General features: G+C 34.5%; 1 protein-coding gene across 1 annotated transcript in view; it reads right to left on the bottom strand.

Annotated features, from left to right (window-relative positions):
- sdt (MAGUK p55 family member stardust) overlaps nucleotides 1-25,282 on the bottom strand; it is a 177,996-nt gene that overhangs the window by 137,754 nt on the left and 14,960 nt on the right. The window contains 3 exon segments of the mRNA XM_074183381.1: nucleotides 20,501-20,558; nucleotides 23,490-23,599; nucleotides 24,963-25,047. Of these exon segments, the coding sequence (XP_074039482.1) occupies nucleotides 20,501-20,558; nucleotides 23,490-23,599; nucleotides 24,963-25,029 (235 nt within the window). The 5' untranslated portion in view covers nucleotides 25,030-25,047.

Below are 25,282 nucleotides of genomic sequence, written 5' to 3'. Positions count from 1 at the left end.
TGACGGAACGAGTATTTTTCTCTCTGCTCATCTTCCTTCCCATGGTTTGTTTTCGACCAGTTTGTATACCAGGTGTTTCTGACCACCAGATTATAAATATACCTATATGTTATCATGGGTTTCACCACCATGGTGTATAGCCAATTCAGCCAATACTGGTTTCAATACTGGTTTCCGTAAGTATAGCCAGCATCAGCGCTATCTCCACCTTCTTTTACCCTTATTAGATGTTGGTTCCCGTTCTGTCTGGAATCTAGTAATACTCCCAGGTAGTCAACTTCCCCCGGGAGATGTTTCTATTCACTTCAAAATTTTGTAGCTCCTATAGCCCCCAACATGGTTCTCTTGGTCAACGCTACTATGAACCATTCCATCAGCCCTTCTTCATAGGCAAGCTTCACTTTATTATTACATTTATTATATGACTGGGTTAGGGTTAGGATGACTGAATCGTCTGCATAGCCCAATAATTCGTGTCCATTATGGTCTAGACAAAGTAGTAACTCGTCAAGTATTATTTCATAACAGCTATTGTATACCAATCTGTATATCAGTCTATCCACCTGCAACTTATGTTGTCGATACTTCTCCTCTTAGAATGATTACCTCTGGTGATGTATTATAAATTTGTCCTCTGTATCCGAAAATGCAGCAAAAAGTAGTTCTTCGTTCTTGTAAACAGATTCTGTGAGTGCGAATCTGTCCATAACCCTTTGAATTTACCTCATATTGTTAGTCACGGTAGCACACAGTGAAGGGTCATTTTCGAAACTGAAAATTATTAAAAACTACCTTAGATCAACACTGTAGCAAAGTTGATCAACAAATTTATCAATAATTGGTATGAACATGACACTGAAGTTAGTGAAATTGTCACAGAGTTTGCTAATGCGAAAGAAAGAACGAAAAACTGTTTTGTAACTTTCTGTGATTATACTTAGTGATATGAACATCCTGTGATAATTCGTTTTCAAATAAAACATTTTGAAATAATTATAAAGTTGTCTTTTTTTATTTGTAACCACTTCTATTCTAAAAAATAATTTTACTCGTGTATAGACGGCGACAGTCTAATCTATCAAAAAATGTCAAGTTTCCTCAACCAATTTTCAAAAGTCCCGGCAATAAAAAAAGGTTCATTTTCAATAAAAAACAACGATACTGAGCTTACAATAAAGCTCTCCGGCGTATTGGGAGAATCTATTCCATTTTGACAGCGCATTTTGATACGCCAGAGCATTGTTTCCACACGAGCGCTACATGGGCTGAAGTCGCCCCTGCTCATAGTATTCTCATTATAGTCATGTTTATCAGGTAGATATGTTTATACTAAAACGAAAGCATTGAAAATTGCAACATAGATCATTCCTCATTGAATTTTTTTTTTACGAAAAGCACCGATAACTACATTCATGAAATAGTTGAAGTCGTTTATAAATATTGATTAAAGAACCAATTATTTCAATAATTGTTCCATGGAATTAGTTGATGGCATTTCTCTGCTCATCATTTGGTTGCTATAACATACTTCAGTGTATTATCAGAAATGCTATAAAAGGAAGTGGAACCCCAAGCCTTTTTTAACAAGTAGAATTAGTCGGATGAATTTTAGAAACTGATTTTATTCCAGATTTGACTGCCGTGTTGGTCGGTGGTTCAAGCCCTAGTCTGAACGATCGATTTTCACTTGCTATCGTCCAACCCGTGTTAGGAATCACACGTTAAAAGGTAAGACCTCGTTAATCCTTAGCTCGCACAAGTTTAACTTCTGAGGGTTGTCGTTCGTAGGGGTGCGACAGCTGGTTAACGGAAAAACAGATTTTAAACAGATTTTAAACAGATTTATTCAAAATGAGCACTCCAATTTGTGTCAACTGTTCAGTTGACACGTCAAGAAGAGTAATTCGACCACGCCACTGAAAATGACTGCCATAGTTGCAGTTGAAACGTTTGGAGGTTATAATCAAAGAAGACCACGTCAAAACCAGGAAAACCATCAAAATAGAAATATTCTTTTGACGAAATGAAATGGTTATGTCATAACTTTGGTATTGTTCTGAGTGTCCTTGGGTCAATTTTTATATTGTATTCAAACTATTGAGTGATAATTTCAACTAGCTAATCTATCACAATCCGATGTATAATCGTTTATTTCAATTAGTGTCTGAAAAATCATCCTTTTTGAATACTGATATCTCTTTTTATTTCAAAGAAAAGAGAACAATGACAAAACTTCAAAATCCTAGTTTCATGAAAACAACTCATGTTAGTCCAATGATTTGTTAAATACATCACTGTGAGTCAAATTACCTCAGTTTAATTTCTAAATGACTGAACCTTTAAACTACGAAATATTAAGTGATGTAAGTCTATCTTATATACTGCATTAACTTCGGATGTGCACAATTATCCCACTAGAAATGATGGTAGTTTACACACTGCTAGGACTAATTAACATATGATATCAGTGTTTTTTAAGAATTTGATTAAATTTAACAACCCAACATAAGAAATTAAATCTAATGAATCTCTTGTAGGATTAAAAAAAGATTGGTTTTACTATTGGCACTAAATGAATTTATCTACCAAACTGTGCATTGTGAAGTACATATTGTTGTAAATCATGCCCTGAAGAAAATAACGCCGTCCGCCACTGGTAGCCATAAACTAATTGTGACGTAGCTAAGAGCGCGCGAATAAACGATGTTCGCTGCCGCTCTAGATGTAGCGAGAATAATACTACCGATTTAGATGGAATTCTGGCGAATTTTCTACCGCATTCGATTACGATATATAAACGCTAACCACGAACATATCGACACAGCCAAGTGGAAGTTACAGTGCGGTACGCGAATCGATCTAGTAAGGAGATAGACATTCGAATGATAGTTGAAGTTTTAGTTGAAGTGTTGTATTTGAAGTTAAATAAAGTTAAGTTTGAATAGTGTTCAGTGTAGTCAATTATTGGTCGACTCACGGGGAAAAACAATATTTTATATGAGTTAGACTTCATGCACAATTTCACGGTTATAGTTATTGATCTAATTTTATTCTTTACGAATAGTGGTGATGTATTAATTCCATCCAAACTGCATTGCGGTTTCAGTTGTCAAATAACTTCATCTAATAATAAAAACAAATTCATTTCAGTATTTTACTGTTATCATTTTATTGAAAACTAGCGATACGCTTCGTTTTCACACGGATAGGGCATATATGCATACATAGTATCGCATCAACTTGTAACTTGTAATTAATAATACTGACCTGTGATAAAGTTAACTCAAACAAAAGTATGTTCACAACTATCAATATTAATTAAAAAAAAAGTACCTTTCTACCTGAAGACAACGAATAACAGAACAACTCAATTGCAACATTTTTTAATCACTTTTGTCGCATCAGTTTGTGAGACCGCTTGAATTAATTCTATTCGTTATTTTTTGAGTTTGTTCCATTTAGAGACAGATAGAAATATCAACACGGTAAATGTCTTTAATTTATGATACGTATTGATAACAGTTCATTAGATTATCACATAATAACTATAAGACACTAACTTTAAAAACAGACAGATGCGGCGGCGGATGATTTTGTTTTATAATATGTAGTGATACAGCAAAAGCAAACACGTTAAAAAACACACATGAAATCTTCTCCATCTTGATACCAAAAATTGTGGGAATCTTCCAAAGAAAGGAAGGAAGCAATCAATTTAAAAAAAGTAATTCCATACATAAATTTGTAGATCATGCAAAGGAGTAACTTTCAGACACAAACTTGAAGAAAAGTCTTCAAGAAACAGTTACCTTCATAGTAACATTGAATTACACGAAAGAAAAATACTTTCGAGACGAATACTATTGTATGAACAGTGAATTATACAAAAACACTTTTCTCTGTACAGTTTGTATTTAAAACATTCGTTGTGGAATTGAATCAGATATCATTCACAGGATTACTACAAAATATAGTAAATGAAAGAGGTAAAATTTCACTGGCAGACGTCCGATTTTTCGCCGTAAGACAATTGCCTTATCAGCTCTTCAGTACGAAATCTAGATAACATGAGAAAAAACACAATTCATTCATAAAACTACGACTTTACGTTACGGAATGAGTTTGATCTACTCATATCATCGATCACATCGTAATGAAATTCATTCGTTTATTTGATCAAATTCCAGCCAAAGGAATCTTGTTCAAAAATGTACCCCTTTCAATTGAAATAGATGAAATCAGTTTTCAAAATAATAATCAATCCGAAATAAATAATTTTTGATTGATTGTCATTGTAAAATCATATTATAGTTATCTGTTAACTAATGCCATATTCGTATCATGTAATAACCTAAAATTCAAATTGAGAGGTAAATTTAACATGTGTTCGAGTCTGACCATTACTTTCATTGAAAATGGCCTGATAGTAGGTACAAGACTAATTATACTGTAGTTTGTTGCGTAGATATATACTTTGAGTAATAACCTTTTACGTTTGAACATTTTTTTGGTTAATTCCCTTTTTTCAATTCTGAATCTAAAGAGATAACTTGGCAGACGATAATTGTGTAAAAAAATGGGTCTAGTTGCGGAGAAGCACCATTTTTAATATAGTCAAAAATCTGGAGTGAAATAAGATTATTGCGACTATCTATTATAATAAAAACTGGAACTCCTGGCGAGAAATAAATCCAAAACTAGCACTCTTCCCAAAAACCGGAACTTCAACATTATTCTCGACTTTTCTTTTTTCTTCATCCCTTGAAGGTTGGTGGTGAAACGCGTGTTGAGAAGAATACTGCAGTTCTGATGTTTAGGAACTGCTTGTTTTGGAAAACTATCTACTATAAAATTTCTGTTTCACGGTGTTTGTGGTCGTCTTTCGCCGAAGAGGCTCACTGATTTTCATTAAAATTTTGGTGTATATTTGGTAGGTATGAAAATAGGTCATAAAATATATTTGATTTTTTTAAAGATTTTTTTAATCTTTTTTTTAATTGGCATCAATTTTAATACAACATAGAAATTATTCATAGGTCAAAACAACTTTGTCCGGGTCAGCTAGTAGAACCATAATAAAATTGAATTTTCCTGTCCAGGAATATTACTGTGTTGTTCCTACTCCGGATAGTGATTGTCTTATCAAAAGTACCTACATATTTGAGGGTACGTAAAAAAACTATACAACAACAATGATAAATAGTAACGAAAATCGTAAAGTTGACGGGGGTTATACAATTTTGAAAAAAAACATATTTTGGCTAGACGCCTTCCTGAAACACGTAAGACCTTCCATCACTTTCACAATGGAGAAGGAAATCCACAACGAATTGCCATTCTTAGACGTTTTGGTGAAGAGGACCGACACTAAGTGGGAAACATCTGTATACCAAAAACCCACTCACACGGGACAGTATCTGAACCACGAATCCAACCACCATCAATCAACTAAAAGAGGAATCATCAAGACTCTATTAGACCGTGCTTTCTGGCTCTGTAACACGAAGGAAGGTCTCGAGAAGGAACTAGACATCATCAAAAATGATCTTCAACGGAATGGCTACTCCGAAGCGATGGTGGAAAAGATCTTGGCTAAAATACAGCAGGAGCTTAGCAAGGAAGAGAAGCCGTCACAACCAGTGCTTGCACTTCCCTACATCAGAGGATTACCGGAGAGGATAAGCAGAATTGGTTCCAAGTACAACATCAGAACCTGCTTCAGATGCTGTAACACTATCCGTAGCAGCCTCACGAAAACCAGGCCACCAAACGCGGACTGCGATTCCAAGAATTGCATCTACCGGATGCCCTGTGAGTGCAGAAAAACCTATATTGGTGAAACTAAGAAGCCATTGAATCTTCGCATTGCCGAGCACAAGCGTAGCGTAGCGCATTGCCAAGCCAGCGTAGAAATACGCAACATATGGAAACCCATCATCAAGCGAAAAATGGCCAACTCCAGCCAAACGGCCATCTCCCACTGAACCAGTGAAGCGGAAAAAAATGGAAAGCGGGGATAAGTGAAAGTACTCGAACGACCCATAAATAGTCATCTCTCGGAAGAATCAGTCCAGTCATCACCCGAAGACGATTGTGGATACTAAAAATCGAAACGTCGTGAACTAACTTGGCTTGAAATCTCTTAACTTTTTATTTTCATCTTTATTTTCATTTTGTATTTCTTTATTTTTATTTTTTGTTCAACTGTTGTATTTTTAGGTACTTGTATTTTATTTCACTATAATTTCATTTCAGGTTCGTCTTTTTCAGTTGTTTCAGGGATTTCAAATCATTTTATATATTAGACAATGCAAGTCCGAACTAGTGAAATTAAATTTCGTAACTGAAATTTCTCCCATTTAAAATGCTTTTTTCTCGAATAAGTATCAGAGATCTCTAGAATATGCATTCGAAATAGAGTTAACAAATTCCATTAAGACATTTTTTTTAATGAACCGTTCCAAGGATTAAAAAAATATTTTTGTATGCAATATATTTTTAGTACCTAAGTATAATTCCTGGGCTGTTCAAAAAATAAGGTGAATATTCAAATTTCGCGGGCCACATACAATCGATTGGTGATTTTTTTATATTTTTCATGTTGGCACCCTCATCTCGAACATATGTTCACTGTTTCAGCTGTTTAGCATGTTTGTTGTTGAGAGGCTTTCTCTAATTTATTTTGTCAACTGTATTTTTATGAAATAGACAAAGTATGGTGTATACTGCATTTGAACATTTTAAACTTTTTTGGTATTATTTTTTATTGTATGCATTGCTTGTTCGTAATTTTTTGGCCAGAAACAAAACCGTAATCATTACTCAGCCACCGTATTCACCAGATTTGCACCCCTGCGACTTTTTCCTGTTTTCAAGATTAAAGAGACCCATGAAAGGACGACGTTTTGCGACGATTGAGTAGATTAAAGTAGAATCGCTGACAGTGCTCAAAAACATACCAAAAAGTGCATAGCATAACTGCTTCGAAGGTTGAAAAGTATCATACCTGAGGGGGACTACCTTGAAGGGGATAAACGGAATAAATAAACTTTTTTCGAGGAAAATGACAATTCACTTCATTTTTTGAACACGGTAGTACATAAAACACGTGCGCTAGTCCAACTACCAACTACATACTTTCTTTTTGTCCAGTGTACATGGGAAGGTATTGGTGGATTATCTACTATTATGTTATTATAAACTCAAAATCGATTTGATTTTGAAAAGGGTGATATGTTTGTATGAATTGATTAATGATGTTTCCTCCAGTGTGTGGAATAGTTCGAAGTGCGGGTCATAGATTTGCGAAAAATGTCACATCGCTATTTCCAACATTGGGGTAAAAACGATATGTTGAAACTTCAATAGTTTCTTCTTACCAGAGCTCCGAATCGAACAGGGAAAACTTGTACGCAGTTTCTCACCTTCAGTCTTTCAAAACAAGTAAATCCAGTTGAAACATGTGGAAATGTAATCCAATCGGAGTGGTGGCCCCATTCACGAGAAAACCATATGTCAAGTGACACCTTACACAAAAACACAAACACTGCTAACCCAAATTGAGGATTGTACAAGGGTCTATTGGCACGAACATTTTTAACTGGCACAAAGAATTCTGTAATGGTCTAAATTCTCGCGGTGCGTCACTTGATACCCGCGAAAGTTACTGTGTACGTAGTCGCGACCGCGGAGACTTGGAATACAGGTATTCCTACCTTTTCGTGACTGAATTACATGCGGCGTTGTCAAGTCATTTTTGTTGAAAGAATACTGAAAATAATATCGAAACTATACACTTCCCCATGATTTTTGTCCCACTCCCTATTGAAAAAATACAGCGATATTTCATTGACATGAATCATGCTGATTGAGTTATAAATGAAACTCTCCAAGTGTAGATACTGAAAAATCTAATGGACCTAAATCGGGTGATCTTGCGGGCCACTCCACTGGTCCTATTCGAGCGATACAAGTACCAGGGAGGATCTCATTCGAATACTGATGAAAAGCAGGTGGCCCAATCTAGTTGGAATGCCAGTTTGAACGAACGGTTTTTGTTCATGCAACATATATGACACCACCTCTTGCAAATCAGTGGCATAAATTGAAAAAACTACACATTGTTTCTACGAGTATCAATGGCATGTTCTCACGGCAAGTGGTATTTATCCCTCTTGCGATCCCACGTAATATTTTCCTCACCGTGAGTTCATTTTCTATTGACGGGCACCATGAGAAATTTACCTAAATACAGAATACATCTCGAAATCCTTATATTTATTTGGTAACGTGGGTAATGTTTATCCCGTTACCTCAAATGTTCATCGATTTTTCACCTGAGCTGTGATAGACAGATAGATAGATATACGATTAATGTCATAAGAAAAACATCTTTCCAAGACAAATTTTTCCGCTGAAATGTAACGTACAAGTATATAATATTAAGAAAAAATCAATAAAAAGAAAACACGTATTTGGTGTAAATATGTATGTTTTTCCATTAACAAGCTATCGCACCCCTACGAACGACAACCCTCAGTAGTTGAAACTTGTGCGAGCTAAGGACTAATGAGGTCTTACCTTTTAACGTGTGATTTCTAACACGGGTTGGACGTTAGCAAGTAAAAAATCGAGCGTTCAGCCTGCGGCTTTAACTATCGACTCACACATCGGCCGATTGACTAAGTGAACAAAGCAACCACGTGAAAGCGCCCGGCTACCCACCCCTGTAATGAAAAGAGAAGCTCCTTTGCATGTTAATTTATTGAATGTACTAAAAGTGTTACCTAAAGATTGGCATAATTATTTTTACAATGGATAGTGAGTGATACTGTTCATGTTATCGCCAATAATTGAAAAGCAAGACACAATTATGAGAAATGTTATTCTTCCCCATGATAGACTAGTGGCCACTCTGAGGTTTTTAGCAGGAAGAAGTTATGAGGATCTGAAGTTCTCTAGCATGACTTCACCTGAAGCATTGAGTTACAATATAGCGCGATCCACGCGAAAACTGAACGACTGGGCACATACGTTACGATTATCGACACAGTTTCCTCCGATTCCGATTTATATATCCAAAATTTTATACTACCCCGTACAACTGCACAATTTTATAAAATCGGAGAAACTGTACAGTTTTTCTCATACAGACATGTAGATTTATCGTTGCAATTTGAACTGTACCCTTCAATCGTAACGATTTTTCGTAACGTGTGTAGCAGTCATAAGGCATGTTTGGCGACATTAGATTCCTTCGGTCTGCGAAACCGAAACCAACTAATTTTTTCTTGCAATCCTCCATCATTTTCTCTTTCGTGTTGCCTAACATTTATTGAAGTATACAAGCAGTTTTGAAAGCTGCTTTCATGTTTCATTTTTCAAAAATTCAAACCAATCCGTTGGGGCATTTTGACTAGTTCGAAAGAACTATAAGCTTTGAGTATTCGTCTTTCTCAAAAGTTGTGAATATATGAAGGTACTCTTTAAATTTTTGTTTATCGGCCAAGCTGAACTGGAAATCGCAAGTTGAAATGCAATGCCTCGTTAATCTTTAGCTTGTACAAGTTTCGTCTCAGGAGGGTTAACAGTCGTGAAGGGGCGACAGTGGGTTAACGGAAAAACAGATTTTAAACAGTTCTTCATAACAGATTTTTTTTCTAGATGTCGTACCTTAATGGAACCGTAACCAACCTATGTAGGTACAGAAAATGAAGGGCTGTTATTTTTTGTTGTGAACAATGGTGGGAGCTATCAGGGGTATATCTGAAAGTTCTACTATCTTTGCTATAAAAATTAAATTCTGAAACCTTATCGGTGTTAATTGCCACTACTACATCTAGTACTACATCTATACATTCTTTTCATTGTTTCTTTTTTTAAAGCGTGAACTTTGTTTACACAAACTCCTCTACCTTACTCCTATTTATGTTGAAATAGCTAAATACATTTGTTTAAGGTGATTGACAATGTTTCATGATGAATTTCACTAGTTCGGACTTCCATTGTCTACTATATAAAATGATTTGAAATCCCTGAAACGACTAAAAAAGAAGAATTGAAAATGAATAGCTGAAAATAACAATTATATTAGGCAAAATAAACCTGAAATGAGATAATAGTGAAATAAAATATAAGTAAAAATAGAACAATTGATCAAATGAAAATAAAGAAATGAAAAAGAAAATGAAAATAAAATCCGAAGACGATTGTAGATACTAACAATCGAAACGTCGTGAACTAACGTAACTTGGAATTTCCACTTTTTATTTTCATTTTCTTTTTTCATTTCTTTATTTTTATTTATTCAATTGTTCTATTTTTACTTGTATCTTCACTATTATCTCATTTCAGGTTTATTTTGCTTAATGTAATTGTTATTTTCAGCTATTCATTTTCAATTTTTCTTTTTTAGTTGTTTCAGGAATTTCAAATCCTTTTATATAGTAGATAATGGAAGTCCGAACTAGTGAAATTCAGCTAAATACATCTTTCACGTATCCGATTCAATAATCACAAAAAGAAACTAGGGAAATATAGGTATAATTAGTCATGTGGATGCAAGGAACACATTTAATGATATCAAGAAATATATATTAGGTGGGCTGAAAAGATCGTACTCTAACATACAGCTGTTGGACTATTAGTTTGTGGGATAGAATATTTTGAATGAAGCAACTTTTGTTAGTTTGAAGCAAAAAAAAAGTTCACAAAATAATTTTGGATGACCGCAAAGTGAAGTTGGTCGAGATAACTGAGGCATCGAAGATATCAAAGAAACGTATTGAACATATCGTGCATAAATATTTGGGTGTGCAAAAGCTCTGTTCAAAAATCGACCAGAAACGACAACGAATTGATGATTCTAAGCTGTTCCACCATAAAAACCCAAATTTTTGCGTCGCTCTGTGACAATGGATGAAACAAAGTTCCATCATTTCATACCAGAATCAAAACAATCGGCATCTGAGTGGACTGCACGTGGTGAACCGACTCCAAAGCACGCAAAGACACACTAGTCAGCTGGCAATGCGCATGGTATTGCAGTTGCAGTTGGAATGTCCACCGACAATCAAAATAGCTACAAAAGAGAGAGAAATAACATCAAAATCAAAGTTTCTTGGTTTATATATCAATGAATTTCTGACCTGGTCAGAACATATAGAAGATCTATGTATGAAACTCAATAGGGTGCTTTATGCTATAAGATCTCTCAACAAATATCTCCACCCAAACTCAATGAAAATAATATATCATTCCAGCTTCGAATCGGTGGCAAAGTACGGAATTTTGTTTTGGGGATGTAGTCATGATGTTCAAAGAATTTTAGTAATACAAAAAAGAACCTTACGGGTTATGTTAAACATGGCCTACATAGCATCATGTAGAGGGTGTTTTCGGAAGAATAATATAATGACAATTTTTGGCATATATATATGAATGCTTAATATATTTTTTCAAAAATAAAGATACCTTTTTGACCTATAATATTTCACACGGGCATGAAACAAGAACGAGAAATATCATGTATCCATTACACAGACTCTCTATAACAGAAAGTAGTCCTCACTACATGTGTATAAAATTTTTCAATAAACTGCCAGATCGAATAAAATCAATCAATGGCATCAGCAAATTCAAGAAAGAAATTAAAAAAATTATTATAGAAAATGAACCATATAATACTGGTGAATATTTTAATTGTAATTTTCCCACCTGATAGGCAACTCTATATGTCTTCAATATATGTTTATGAATATTTTTGCAACATATTTCATATCTACTTTATTATTTATTTTTTTTAGATTTTATATATACAAATGTTTAATGTTTTTCACTGTGACGCCTTTTCATTCTATGTCTTCATTACTGCTTCAGCTGTATTAGTCTGCATTTTTTGAAATAAAGTATATTATTATTATTATTATTATTATTATTATTATTATTATTATATTCATCGACCATCTTGACAAGGGAGAAACCATCAACAGCGACTAGTACATAGCGTTATTGGAGCGTTTGAAGAACGAAATCGCGAAAAAACGGCCCCATTTGAAAAAAAAAGAAAGTGCTTCAAATTGATTCCGCATCTACCATATTCTCCAGATCTGGCTCCAGCGACTTTTTTCTGTTCTCAGAACTCAAGAGAATGACCGCTGAAAGGAAATTCAGCTACGATGAAGAGGTAATTGTCGAAACTATGGCCTGTTTTGAGGCTGAATACAAATCGTACTTTAAAAATGACATCGAAAAATTGTATAACCGCTATAATCATTGTTTCGCCATCAAAGGCGACTTAACAAAAAAAACGAAGTGAAAGATCTTGGGATTATTTATGATCACACTTTGTCATTTTCGAAAAATTTTTATAAAGTTTGTAAAAGGGCTAACAAAATGTTGGGATTTATTAAAAGATCTAGCTATCCGTTTTTGAACGTATTCACGATAAAATATCTTTATATCACACTTGTAAGACCAATATTAGAATTTGGTTCGCTCATTTGGAAATCCCAACCACAGATGCATCTGAACAGAATCGAAAAAATACAAAATAGGTTACTGAGATATCTATACCATAAAGAAAAACATTGTTGGGCGGATTACATAAAAGTCAGATCAATGTATTTGAGGCAGCATTTCAAAATATCATCTTCAAAATTTATATTAGACGGGATGTAACACAAATAATGTTTTTATACAAGGTGATGAACAACAATATTACAGATTTGATATAAACATACTCGAACTCATAGATTTTAATGTTCCTCAGTATCCTACAAAAAGTCCAATCCTTTTTAAACTACCCAAGGCAAGTAAAAAATTACTCCTCTCTCAATCATGCTTCGTAAAGCAAATGAAATTAATGTTTTGAAAATTTAGATTCTAGTAATTCCTTCTCAGGTTTCAGATATGATGTTATCAATTATTTGTTAGAAATATAAATGTGATCGTAGAGAAAATGTTTGAAAATAAATATTTTAGTGTATATGTTAAGAAGTAAGTTCACACAATTAATTTGTAATGAGAATTTCCATGTAATTAGGCTGTTAAGTCAGTATGGAAAATAAAATAAATAAAATGAAATATTGAATGATAAAATCAAACTTTACCAAAAAAATGTTTTTCTATGTCAGCCTACAAACTTTTTAGTCCAACTGTTACAAAAATTCTACTTAGTTGTAAGATTTAATTTTAGTCATATCCTGATGGTGATAACTTGGTTAGCGAAACGCACGTCAGAAAACAATATTTTCATTTGTCATTTGGAATAAGTGTTTTCATTACATTCATTTTTCGTCAGTTCTGCCTATCAAGCTAAATCATTATCATAACAATGCCAGTTTTCTGAAAACTGTCATAGTCATAGAAAGCCATAGAAAAAAATCGGGGATTTCAACTTCACAGTGTTTCGAAAATTATTTGAACGCATGCAAACAAACGTCTATGAATTTCAATGGCAAATATTTTGAAAATAAAATAAAACAGACCGGTCCAGCAAACCTGGTTTTCACCTTTTTATAGAAACTTCAAAAATAGTCCTCATATTTTCTCGCCTTCCCGGATTATTAAATCACCTGACAACATTGAACTCACCTTTACGTCTACCTGACCACGAATTCCGTATATCGTCGAAGTTAAACGAACTCGAAAATTCAATTAGTAGCTCATTAGAACATACAGTAGTGATTACGCAACAATAAAGAACACTGTTTTGATCAGCAGAAAATCTGCGATTGCTGTTGATTGCCGGAAATTTGAAATGAACTTCGATTCAAATATGTTTGTGATAAAAGTGGGTGGATTCATGTTGAAAGGATCGAATTTCACGGATGGTTGAATTCATAATTTAGTGGTTAACGCATTAAAAATAATTTAGTTTAATCGTTTGATGATGCATTTGTCTCTACATTGAAGAAGGATATCGAAAACGGAGCAGAACACCGCATGTGTCAACACGAATCAATTTTTGAAGCAATTTGTTTGATGTATTGGTTCATCAACACCGTTTAGTCAATTAATTTTATTCATATACAGTGTGTTGGTTCTGTTATTTTTTTCTGTTACAGTCTTATTTAAAAACATTACAGCTTCGAGAGAGTTTAGCTCGCCAATAAAACAAATTATCTCTAACAAACAAATCACAGCTTACTGGAATAAAAAGTCAACATAATTTTGGGAAAGAATATAATAGGCATATTGAAAACTTTCAAAGAAGTTGTTTGAAATCTTCACAAGCAGCTATATCTCGAATATTATCCAAATTAGTAATACATGTACAATATGTATAACCTAAGGTCTGACTTCCCCTGTAGCTTTTTTGTCCAAAATATTAAAACATTGTTTTTATCAGGGAGAGCTTCTCAATTGTTGTTGAATGAACATCATATTCTAAAGAAGAATGCTTCGAATATTCCCTAATATATCGATTATTATCCAAATCAATTTTTTTAAAGGACAAAACACATGCACTGCAGGAAAATCCTTAAGGCGCTATCAGATCGGTGCCTGTGCGAAAGAAGCGATTCACATTGGATTTGAATCGCTGGAGATCAAATCCATTTGAGAAGCAGCCTTTACAATTCCAGCGACATGATTGTGCCAAGACATATTGGTGTCCATTTCAACCCCCAACAAACTAATCGAAGCAGAACACGGAATTTTCTGACCTGCAACCTCCTACTGCCGGTGGAGATATGGATCCGCAGCCATATCCTTGAATCCAAATGGAGAGACGAGACAAGTGTGCTGTCATCAGCAAACCAATATATTGGATTCTTGTCCACTTTAACCCCCAACAAACTTATCGAAGCAGAAAGCGGAATTGTCTGACCTGACATTATTATATCTTCTTGGAGAAAACCGATGCCTGGGTTTTTGCGGCCTTGAATTGAATCTGGTTATTTTCACCTCAATTCGAAATCACTTCTAGTTCCTCATTAAGATATGCAACCTCCTGCTGCCGGTGAAGATGTGCCTCCGTAGCCGATATCCTGGAATCCAAATGGAATGACGAGACAAGTGTGCTGTCATCAGCAAACCAATATATTGGATTCTTGTCCACTTTAACCCCCAACAAACTTATCGAAGCAGAAAGCGGAATTGTCTGACCTGACATTATTATATCTTCTTGGAGAAAACCGATGCCTGGGTTTTTGCGGCCTTGAATTGAATCTGGTTATTTTCACCTCAATTCGAAATCACTTCTAGTTCCTCATTAAGATATGCAACCTCCTGCTGCCGGTGAAGATGTGCCTCCGTAGCCGATATCCTGGAATCCAAATGGAATGACGAGACAAGTGTGCTGTCATCAGCAAAGCAATATATTGGATTCTTGTCCACTTTAACCCCCAACAAACTTATCGAAGCAGAAAGCGAAATTATCTCCTTGGAGAAAACCGATGTTTTTTTTGACATTGAATTGAACCTGGTTACTTCCACCACAATTCGAAATCACTTCTAGATACTCATTAAGGTATGCAACCTCCTACTGCCGGTGGAGATATGGATCCGCAGCCATATCCTTGAATCCAAATGGAATGACGAGACAAGTGTGCTGTCATCAGCAAAACAATATATTGTATTCTTGTCCACTTTAACCCCCAACAAACTTATCGAAGCAGAAAGCGGAATTGTCTGACCTGACATTATTATATCTTCTTGGAGAAAACCGATGCCTGGGTTTTTGTGGCATTGAATTGAACGTGGTCACTTTCACCCCAATTCGAAATCACTTCTAGATCCCAATTAAGATATGCAACTCCTGCAGCCGGTGAAGATGTGCCTCCGTAATCGATATCTTGGAATCCAAATGGAATGAATTGACAAGTGTGCTGTCGTCAGCAAAGCAATATAATGGATTCTTGATTTTTTCCTATGGGTCGTTGATATACAATAATAAAAAGAGGGTTGGAGACAATATGTATTCCTGAGGAACACCAGCGTTGATGATGAAAGTATTCGATAGACATCCATCGAAGATCATCACCCAAATATGGGTGACTTACGATAGAAGATCGCCTGTTGATCTTAGTTTCCGAAAGGCATATTGATGATCGCTCAAGATGTTGAAGCCTTCTAAATATTTGAGGATATGGTAATTTATGATTTTCTCCGTGATTTTTTCATATTACTGATGGCAGATGTGAAAAATGTATAACCTCACCTCTGACTTCCCCTGTAACTTTTTTCCTGAAGTATTGAATTTTTTTTTCATTAGGTAGATCCTCTAAATCGTTGAACAACATATCAAACATTTTTTATCACAAAGTTGTTTGGAATGTTTTGAAAAAGAACAAATTTGGTTTTCTACTTGTAGGAAGCAATCAATTTCAAAAAATAACTCTTTACAAAGATATGTAGATAATGCAAAGTAGTAACTTTCAGACATAAACTGGAAGAAAAAACTCTCTCGTACCAGCTATTTTCATATAAACATTGCATTACACGAAAAAAAATTACTTTAGAAACCAATACTTTCATACGAACGCTGAATTATACAAACAAAAATTCTATTCCGTTTGTATTCCAAATATTCGTAATGTAATCGAATGAGATATCATTCACAGGATTCCTACACAATATAATTAATGAAAGAAGTGAAATTTCACATACATGGAACACTTTCATTCTTTGGTAGATTCTCACATTTTTGTATCAAGATGGAGAAGTAGAAAATCAAAGATTGTTGAAATTAATGTTATGAAAACATGGAAAGAACAAAGCAATAAGCCTATAATACCGCAGTGTTTACCAAATACTGAAATACTCGTATACAAATTAGAGAGCTGCCAAATAACAGAAAATAAAGAAGATATCCAACGAATTGAGTTTAGAAAGAACTAGAATATGGAGTTTTTGGAAAACCACTAATTGGAACTATTTAGCCAAAAAACCTGACTATTAGAAAAATATTTCTTCACCAAATATATTATTCGGTAATAAAGCTTCATTCATAACAAATGGTGTGGAATCATCTTACAATATAAAATATTGCAAAAGGTAATATTCTCAGAAAATGGTTTGTGTGGCAAACTGACTAATAAAATAATTTGCCCCCATTCGCAAAATTTTTATTCAGAAAGGGTTTTGGAACTCTCTGAGAATAAGTCAAAAAGCATGATCTGCCTATTCTTTGAGAGACAATTTTCGTGGGGGACTCAAAAGTTGTTACTGTTTTTTTTTGAGTATTTAACCTTTCACAATCTGAGAAATAAGCATAGCTGAATCAGTAGAGAATCTGCTGAAGTGGAATAAAGGGCCAACTGAAAAGTTCACCCTGAAAAGTTACTGCGTAATATCATCCACTGAAGAGTCCAATTCGTCGATAACTTGAATACATAAATTTTGACTAAGAATTGAAAAAATCTATTGAAAAAAAAAATTTATACTTAGCTTTCTTTAGTTGTCGACATTTCGGAAAGCAATATTTTTCCGTTTTCAAAACCTGAAATTCACTTCAAAACTTTCAGAATGACATTAGTTCTGAGGTATGTGTATTGTTGTTGGGTTTGTGGTGATTGTGCGATCTGTTTATGTTGTGTATTGCTTTTACAAACTGAATTGGGATATCTTCCCACAAACATCTCCGGATATGCGTTCAGCTCCAAAACCGTTTTGAAGACAGTTATTTCCTCTTTTATATTACTTTTGAACTGAATTCTGATTAAAATCTGTTTAAAATCTGTTTTTCCGTTAACCAGCTGTCGTACCCCTACGAAACTTGGGCGAGCTAAGGATTAACGAGGTCTCATCTTTTACCGTGTGATTCCTAACACGGGTTGGACGATAGCAAGTGAAAATCGATCGTTCAGACTGGGGCTTGAACCACCGACCAGCACGGCAGTCAATTCGAGTGAGTGAACAAAGCACCGACCGACCAATTGAAAACTGTTTTTGCTCTAACTATACGTTTTTTAAGCTAGTTAGATTCAAAAGATGCTATTAGTAAGAGTTTTTTTCAATAAACACTCGTACCAAGAGTTTTTATTAATTTTTTGATAATAACATCTTTTTTTTCAATCATGGTTTAATCAGGAAATGGTTCAATCATAACTTTCCAAGTTTGTGATTAAATAAGTAGATCTGCACTTTGATGAATATTGAAGCATGAAGTGTACAAGAATGCAAAATCCAATTATCCTTCCCTTTCAGTCTCTTGCAGAGCCACTCACTACGGAGAATGTAGTCCTTAGTGTATCATTTATTATAGTTGTTTTTCAGTTTGATTTTCGAAATCAGTTCCTCAAAAAGTATTACTCAACAGATCTACAATATAAAAACACTAAAAAGTGACAGAAGTGAAGTAAAAATCAAATATTCTACATTATTTCATATATAGTCAGTGGGCATACTTGAAGACTGGCTATAAATCAAATCATTCAAAGAAACAATTTGTTCAGGTCAGTCAGAACTCCCTACACTGTAGGTTAATGGACTGACACCTATCAGAAAACAACTACTCCCCTGGCTATGCCTATTCGGATATGCGGTTGGTTACCTCGTTCACAGGCAGATGGGGCGATGGCAAATCTGTTGATTGTGGTCCGCTTCAGCCTCTGAAAGAATTCGATTTTCAATTATCGGAAATCATCGACTTTATGTTGATGATACCTTGCACTGACGAGTGGCCAAACAGCCCAAAACCGGTCTGCAAGTGTGTTCCAATAATTGAAAATCTATTGCTGCAGCATATGCAGGAATAACTTCAGTGAAGAATCCTGCACTGACACCTGTCGGATATAATCCAACAGCCTTCGTGGTATTAGCCAGGGGAGTAGTTGTTAGGTGTCAGTCCATTAACCTACAGTGTAGGGAGTTGAGAGTGGCCTGAACAAATTGTTCCTTTAAATTATTTGATTCTACATTATTCTTGATTAAGATAAAATTCCACTTATGACTGGGATCTCAAACTCTTATTTTGAAATAAAATTGATTTTCTGATGAAAAAAATCATAATTAATTTTTTCCAAATCCTTGCTGATTTTTTCGACAATAAAAAAGTGCAGTGGTGTTCAGATTTTCAGTGACACATCCTGTATAATCACTGATAGGGACGATATTCAAGATTCTGGTGTTTGAGAATATTTCAAATAACCTTCTCGAATAGTTTTGAAAAAAATATGTATAATGTAATGTACATTATGTATAATGTATAATTTCGTTAAAATCGTGATCAGGGCTATCAGGGTTGAAGTCAGACACACTTTACAATAAACTAATAGATCTAAAGCAAATGAACTTTAAACGTTCAAGCCAGTCTCGATATACCTACACAGTAGGTTTAATGGACTGACGCCTATCAGAAAACAACTACTCTCCTGGCTAAAACCACGAAGGGCGTTGGATTATATCCGACAGGCGTCAGTGCAAGAATCTTCACAGAAAATGTCCTGCATATGCAATTGGCAATACAACTGAAAGAGTCGACCTTCAATTCTGGAACGGGCACACTTGCACGTGGTTTTAGCCAGGGGAGTAGTTGTTTTCTGGTAGGCGTCAGCCCATTAAACCAACCGTGTAGGTATATCGAGACTGGCTTGAACGTTTAAAGTTCATTTGCTTTAGAGTTGTTTACTGCCAGTCTTCAAGCATAGCCCACTGACTAATAAGAAAGTGTTTCTTCCTTATTCAGAGGAATCGTGCAAATTACGGATATGCAATTGGTTAGTACCTCGTCCACTAGATGGAGTGACATTTCGTGATGTTCGCGCCAACTTCGGGGAAAAGGAATGAAGTACTCTGAAAGAATTCCGATTTTCAATTGTGGAATATCATTGACTTTAGGTCGATGATGGTCACTATCTTGCACTGATGAGTGGCTAATAAGCCCGAAACCGGTCTGCAAGTGTGCATGTTCCAGAATTGAAGGTCGACTCTTTCAGTTGTATTGCCAATTGCATATGCAGGACATTTTCTGTGAAGATTCCTGCACTGACGCCTGTCAGATATAATCCAATGCCCTTCGTGGTTTTAGCCAGGGGAGAAGTTGTTTTCTGATAGGCGTCAGTCCATTAAACCTACTGTGTAGGTATATCAAGACTGGCTTGAACGTTTAAAGTTCATTTGCTTTAGATTTGTTTACTGCCAGTCTTCAAGCATAGCCCACTGACTAATAAGAAATAAACTAATAGGAGGAAAAATAAGTATTTTCTATATATAGTGTCAGTAATAGGACAGCCGGGGCTATAAACGAGGTGGCAATAAAATTTACCCCAAATCCCAAGAAATTGGAAATGTGTTTTGTAGATCACTTAAATAAATGTATTATTCAACTCTCCAAATGACTTCTAAAACATCAATGAACTGATTTCAAGGTTGATCACTTTTTGGTGAGTGGTTCTTCGAAATCTATTCAAGTGGTTAGATATAAATAAATACACCACGGCTAAGAAGGATATAGAATTCAATACCATGATTAAATATCGTGTTCAACATTCAATCTACCATTTTATATCGTGAAATTATCAAATAAAAACTCATGATAAATTACAAATCAACTCACCTAAACGTGCTCCACTTCTTTTTTTCACCCGGAGACATATTGTGCGAGATCTTATACACTGAAAGAAGAAAAAATATTTATAGAAAATGAATGCAGAAATATCCCTATGATAATGAAGCACATTTGTAAGAAAGAACTTGATGTTTTATCGTTGAGGATGTGAGCATAAATAAAAATCCCTACTACAGTTTGGTTAAAATTTTTGAGTTGAATTACATAAATCATTTTTCAATTTATAAAACAGCTTCTTCAGTGATTGTGTATAATTTAAAAAAGATGTAATGAATGTTTTCTACTGTGTTTTGGTTTTAACCTCATACAATCCGAAAGATAAACAAAGCTAAATCATTATAGAATCTGCTGAAGTGTAATTTATAATTTTTTTGTCGTTTGTCGAAAGGAATATATATGTTCCAGATTGGGGAGTTCTTCAAAAGTTCATTTTTTTGAGTTTTGGGAACAGAAAAGGATCATTTTCCGACCACCTATCTGAGTATAGATATTTCAATTTTTCTCTTGGTTATTCAATTTGTAGGCAAAATTTATAAATATGCACAGTCACTGATCGAATAATTCTTCAGTAGTTAATATTAGGCAACAATTTATCTGGTTGAAGCTGGAATGATTCTGCAACCGTGTTCGGGAATCACACGTTAAAAGGTAAGACCTCGTTAGTCCTTAGCTCGCACAAATTTCTCAACTTCTGAGAGTTGTCGTTCGTATGGGGGCGGCAGCTGATTAACGGAAAAACAGATTTTTTTTTTAGATTTTTAATTTTAGGGGCACAGTAAAAAATTTGCCCTTTAATACACTTCAGCAGATTCTCTAATGTATTTAGCATTTTTCAGTCACAAAAAATATCTTTCTAATGTACAGGTTATTTTTTATATTATGATGATGTTCAAAATCCTATAGTCTTTTTTTGATACTGAAAATTTCCGAAACAGGTGGACTTTCTTTATTTAGATACACTCTTTTTAAAATAATAATAGTAAATTGGCCAGTTCTTTGTGGTATGGAGAGTGACAAATCCCAGAAAGGATCGAAGGTTACAGATGAGTGTACACAATGTGTCCACTTCATCGTGGATTTCAATTGACCAACGAAATTATCTATAATCTTAGAGTTATATGTACTCAAATAAATCAGCAATAACTCTTGTGTTTTTCCGCTGTCGCTCAATTTTTCGTTAATCTCCGTTAAGGTCGGTTTAGGTTTCTCAATAATTCTATTAACGTCATCATGTAAAACTTCTAAAAGATAACGAAGGAACTCCTGGTCGTCTTGATGCGCATGCCCCATGAATCTGACTTTTTAAAGAGACTGTGTTCACTGCTCTATAAGATGAATCTTCTCACCACAATTCCTTGATAACTTCTGCAAAAGCTTTGATTAAAGCACCCTCCGTACTAGAAATATTAGTATTATCTTTCATGTACTCATCCTTTTTCAAATATTCCAGTAGAAATCTCGTATTGGATGAACATTGGATTACACTGTTCATGAAACAGGTGTTGCCAATATTTTTCAACCCATTAAGCCCAAGAGTTTTGACTGAGGAACGTATCACTGATCTAATTGTGTTGTAGCTGTTGGTGATACGTTCGCCACCGCTGATTTCTTTCCAGTAATCACGGATGCAATGATTCTTCCCATCATTGGACCAACGGAATGAGGAACTTGAAGTTGAATTTCTTGAAACTGAATCAGATATATTCATGGTGTTTTTTTCGAATTTGGCAGAGAAAGATAATTCCAGAACTTGTTTATTTTCCTCTGCATCTTCTGAGACAATTGCGATGTTCATAGGAAATTTTGATTCGATTTGTGGGTTCAGGAATATTTCATCTAATTTTTGAGTAGACGAAAGAGTACCCAATATCGATGTGGCATTACCCCTTTGAATGGCGATACTGATTCTTTGAATTAAAAATGAATAGGCTCGATTGTCACTGGTAGAATTCATCAATCTTCTACCAATTTCTTTCAACAATTCAGAAGTATGAGATCCAAAAACACCAAAGGTTTCCGATTGGTACAAAGTGGACAACAATACCAAAATTAAAAATTATTCACGACATAAAATTTCGAATTATCAGCTATAATATCCCAAGGACATTGATAACTAACGAAATAATTTTATCACAGTTTTCGAAAGCACGTTATTTGGTAACATCCCGACGCCGAAGGCGGAGGGATGTTACCTAAAATAACGTGCTTGAGGAAGTTGTGATAAAATTATGAGTTATTTATCAATGTTCGAGGGATATTCGGTGAGAAAATTTTTTGCAATTCGAACAAAATTATTTATTGAACACACAGTTATTAAAAGAACAATTCGTATAATGATATTCCGTTGATCTTGCTGTATTTGCCTCGGTTACTGCATAGGTGTTTCCAAGTGACATTTTCGAAATAAATTGAATTACTGAAATGTCAAACAACTTTATTTTGTTGGTTGCTTAGCAATGTCATGACATAAGTGATAACTACCCGTGAAAACTATCCATGGATAGTTATCAGTGTAATGATGGTTTCATTGGTTATTTCGACACACATGACTAGAAATAGACAAATTTGATAGGATAATTTTTTTGGCAAAAAATTTTCATCATAATTATTTTAATAAACTAACGAAAACATGAATAATTTGAACACTGTATCTTATAACTTCAAATAATGATATTTGTCTTTGTTTTTGCCTTTTGCCAGTTGTTTTCCTTTTGAAGTTATAAGCTCTCAAACACATGAATGTTTTGTATTGTTAACGTAGATACGTTCAAATGAAATCTAATCGAAAGTTATCATACAAACAATGTTTTTTGAAAATTCTTTCATCTGTAAGGGAAATTGTTTATGTTGCTAATGATGTTAATTGAAACGAAATCGTAGTTGTTCCGCATGAAAATTTACATATTGCTGGTCATTTTTTCAACAAAAACTATTACTTTACACACACATATGTGTGGTATTATTAAATCAATCTCACCTGATGGATATGACTAATGACTTCCGTATGAGTTGCATCTTGTAATGTTTTCCCGTTCACTTCCAAAATTTCATCCCCAACTTCCAAATTGTCTTTGTCGGCGGGCGAACCTGAAATGAAAATTAAATTCAGGTTACTGAGAATCTCGATAATTTGATTATTTATATGAGCTTCCACATCCCTAAACTACTAATTCGTTTATCAGCCACAAGTCAGCTTATATACTCCTGATCTATCCGATCTATTTTGTCTTTATTGTTTTTAATAAATTTACTCAGACTTTTATTCGTTCTGTGTATTGGTCAAACAGGGAGAACATTTTTCCAAAGAATTAAAGAGTAAAGAAGTAGTTTTGTAAATAGAAAGACCAGTTTCACATTTGCAAACCACCCTTTAGCAGAAGGGCATGAGTTCTAGAATGTTTAGAAATCAATAGATTCAATAATTCGGGTAATTTGCTAAATGATCAATTAGAATTGAATAACTCCCCGTTACTAACTATTTTTTCAAATGTGGAAACTGGGACATAAGCTAAGGTCATTTAAATCATTACAAACTCAAGTAAAACTCAGGTACTTGAATTGTAGGTACTTCAAATTGTAAAATTAGCTATATTAAGCATTGTATATGAAGAAAGTAGTTAGTAAAGACACGCCCGAAAAAGCCATTGTATGACGAAACACGTGTTGCGTTTTTGTAAAACTGTTTAGTGAAAATCTCACAATGAAATGTTTTTGAACATGGATTTTCATCAAATATCGGCCAATTCAATCATACAACTTGTTTGAAATTGAACGGGGATTCATAAATACTATCAGTTGGGAACAAACATCTAACGTAATGGTAGAAAATATCGAAGTTAATGGCCGTGTGCCACTGTTGAATTAAAGAATTATTTTTATGACGGAAAATGTGCAGCTTCATTGAGTTTCACCATCTGCTAATTCAAAAACTGAAGTAAGATGGAATACAAGACAATAAAATGTTTCAATAATTTCTCGGACAATACGATGGTTTTTATTTTTTCCTCAAAAAAACGACGTATCGTAAAAAAACTTCAGGAGTACTTTATTATCCCAAATTGACCGAGAAATTCAAAATGTCTCCTCTTTAAGGAAATTTCTTAGGATTATTATTTTTTCTCAAAATTATCGAAGTCAATTCAAGTTCACGTCGAAGTCCAATTCATGCAGTTTTGCCATCGTTTTCATTGATTTGTAATATGGGGCATTCTCTTGATGAAACAGCACTTTTTTTTCTCTAAATGGGGTCGTTTTCCCACGATTTCGTCCTTCAAACGCTTCGATGAAGCTATGTATTAATCGCTGTTGATGATTTTTCCCTTTTATTTAAAAATATAAGCTTTTATTAACTGTCACTGCTTACTAAATATCACTGAAATATCCCAAATGATTTCGGTAATACTAAATCATTTCCATTTTTTTCTTGAAATCTTGAATCATTTTTCCTTACCATAAAGCTTGATTTTTTTGTCCTTGGTTTCTACCAGAATGATTACATAACCGCCTATGTCCATCATGGCCTAGTGGCGAATAATCTGAAAAAGAATATCCATATTATTTTCTGAGAAATAGTCGACGCTACCAATTGTCTCCACCATAAGTTCCCCCACAAATCAAATTTATAAATAGCTAACGAAATAGTGTTGTGCCTGAAGATACTACTGAATAGCGAAACACGTATAGCGGTTTTGTAAAATTTCAAGTGGAAATCTCTCATTAAATTGTTTTTCAATACATGTAAATTCATACGAGTAGAGAAAATTGAGGATA

Source organism: Leptinotarsa decemlineata, unplaced genomic scaffold, assembly GCF_025532065.1.
Source record: "Leptinotarsa decemlineata unplaced genomic scaffold, Ldec_3_MD MMD2_tig00026336_RagTag_RagTag, whole genome shotgun sequence".
In the NCBI taxonomy this organism is placed as follows: domain Eukaryota; kingdom Metazoa; phylum Arthropoda; class Insecta; order Coleoptera; family Chrysomelidae; genus Leptinotarsa; species Leptinotarsa decemlineata.
Note: the sequence above shows the minus strand (reverse complement) of the source record. Positions and strands in the feature narration are given on the sequence as shown.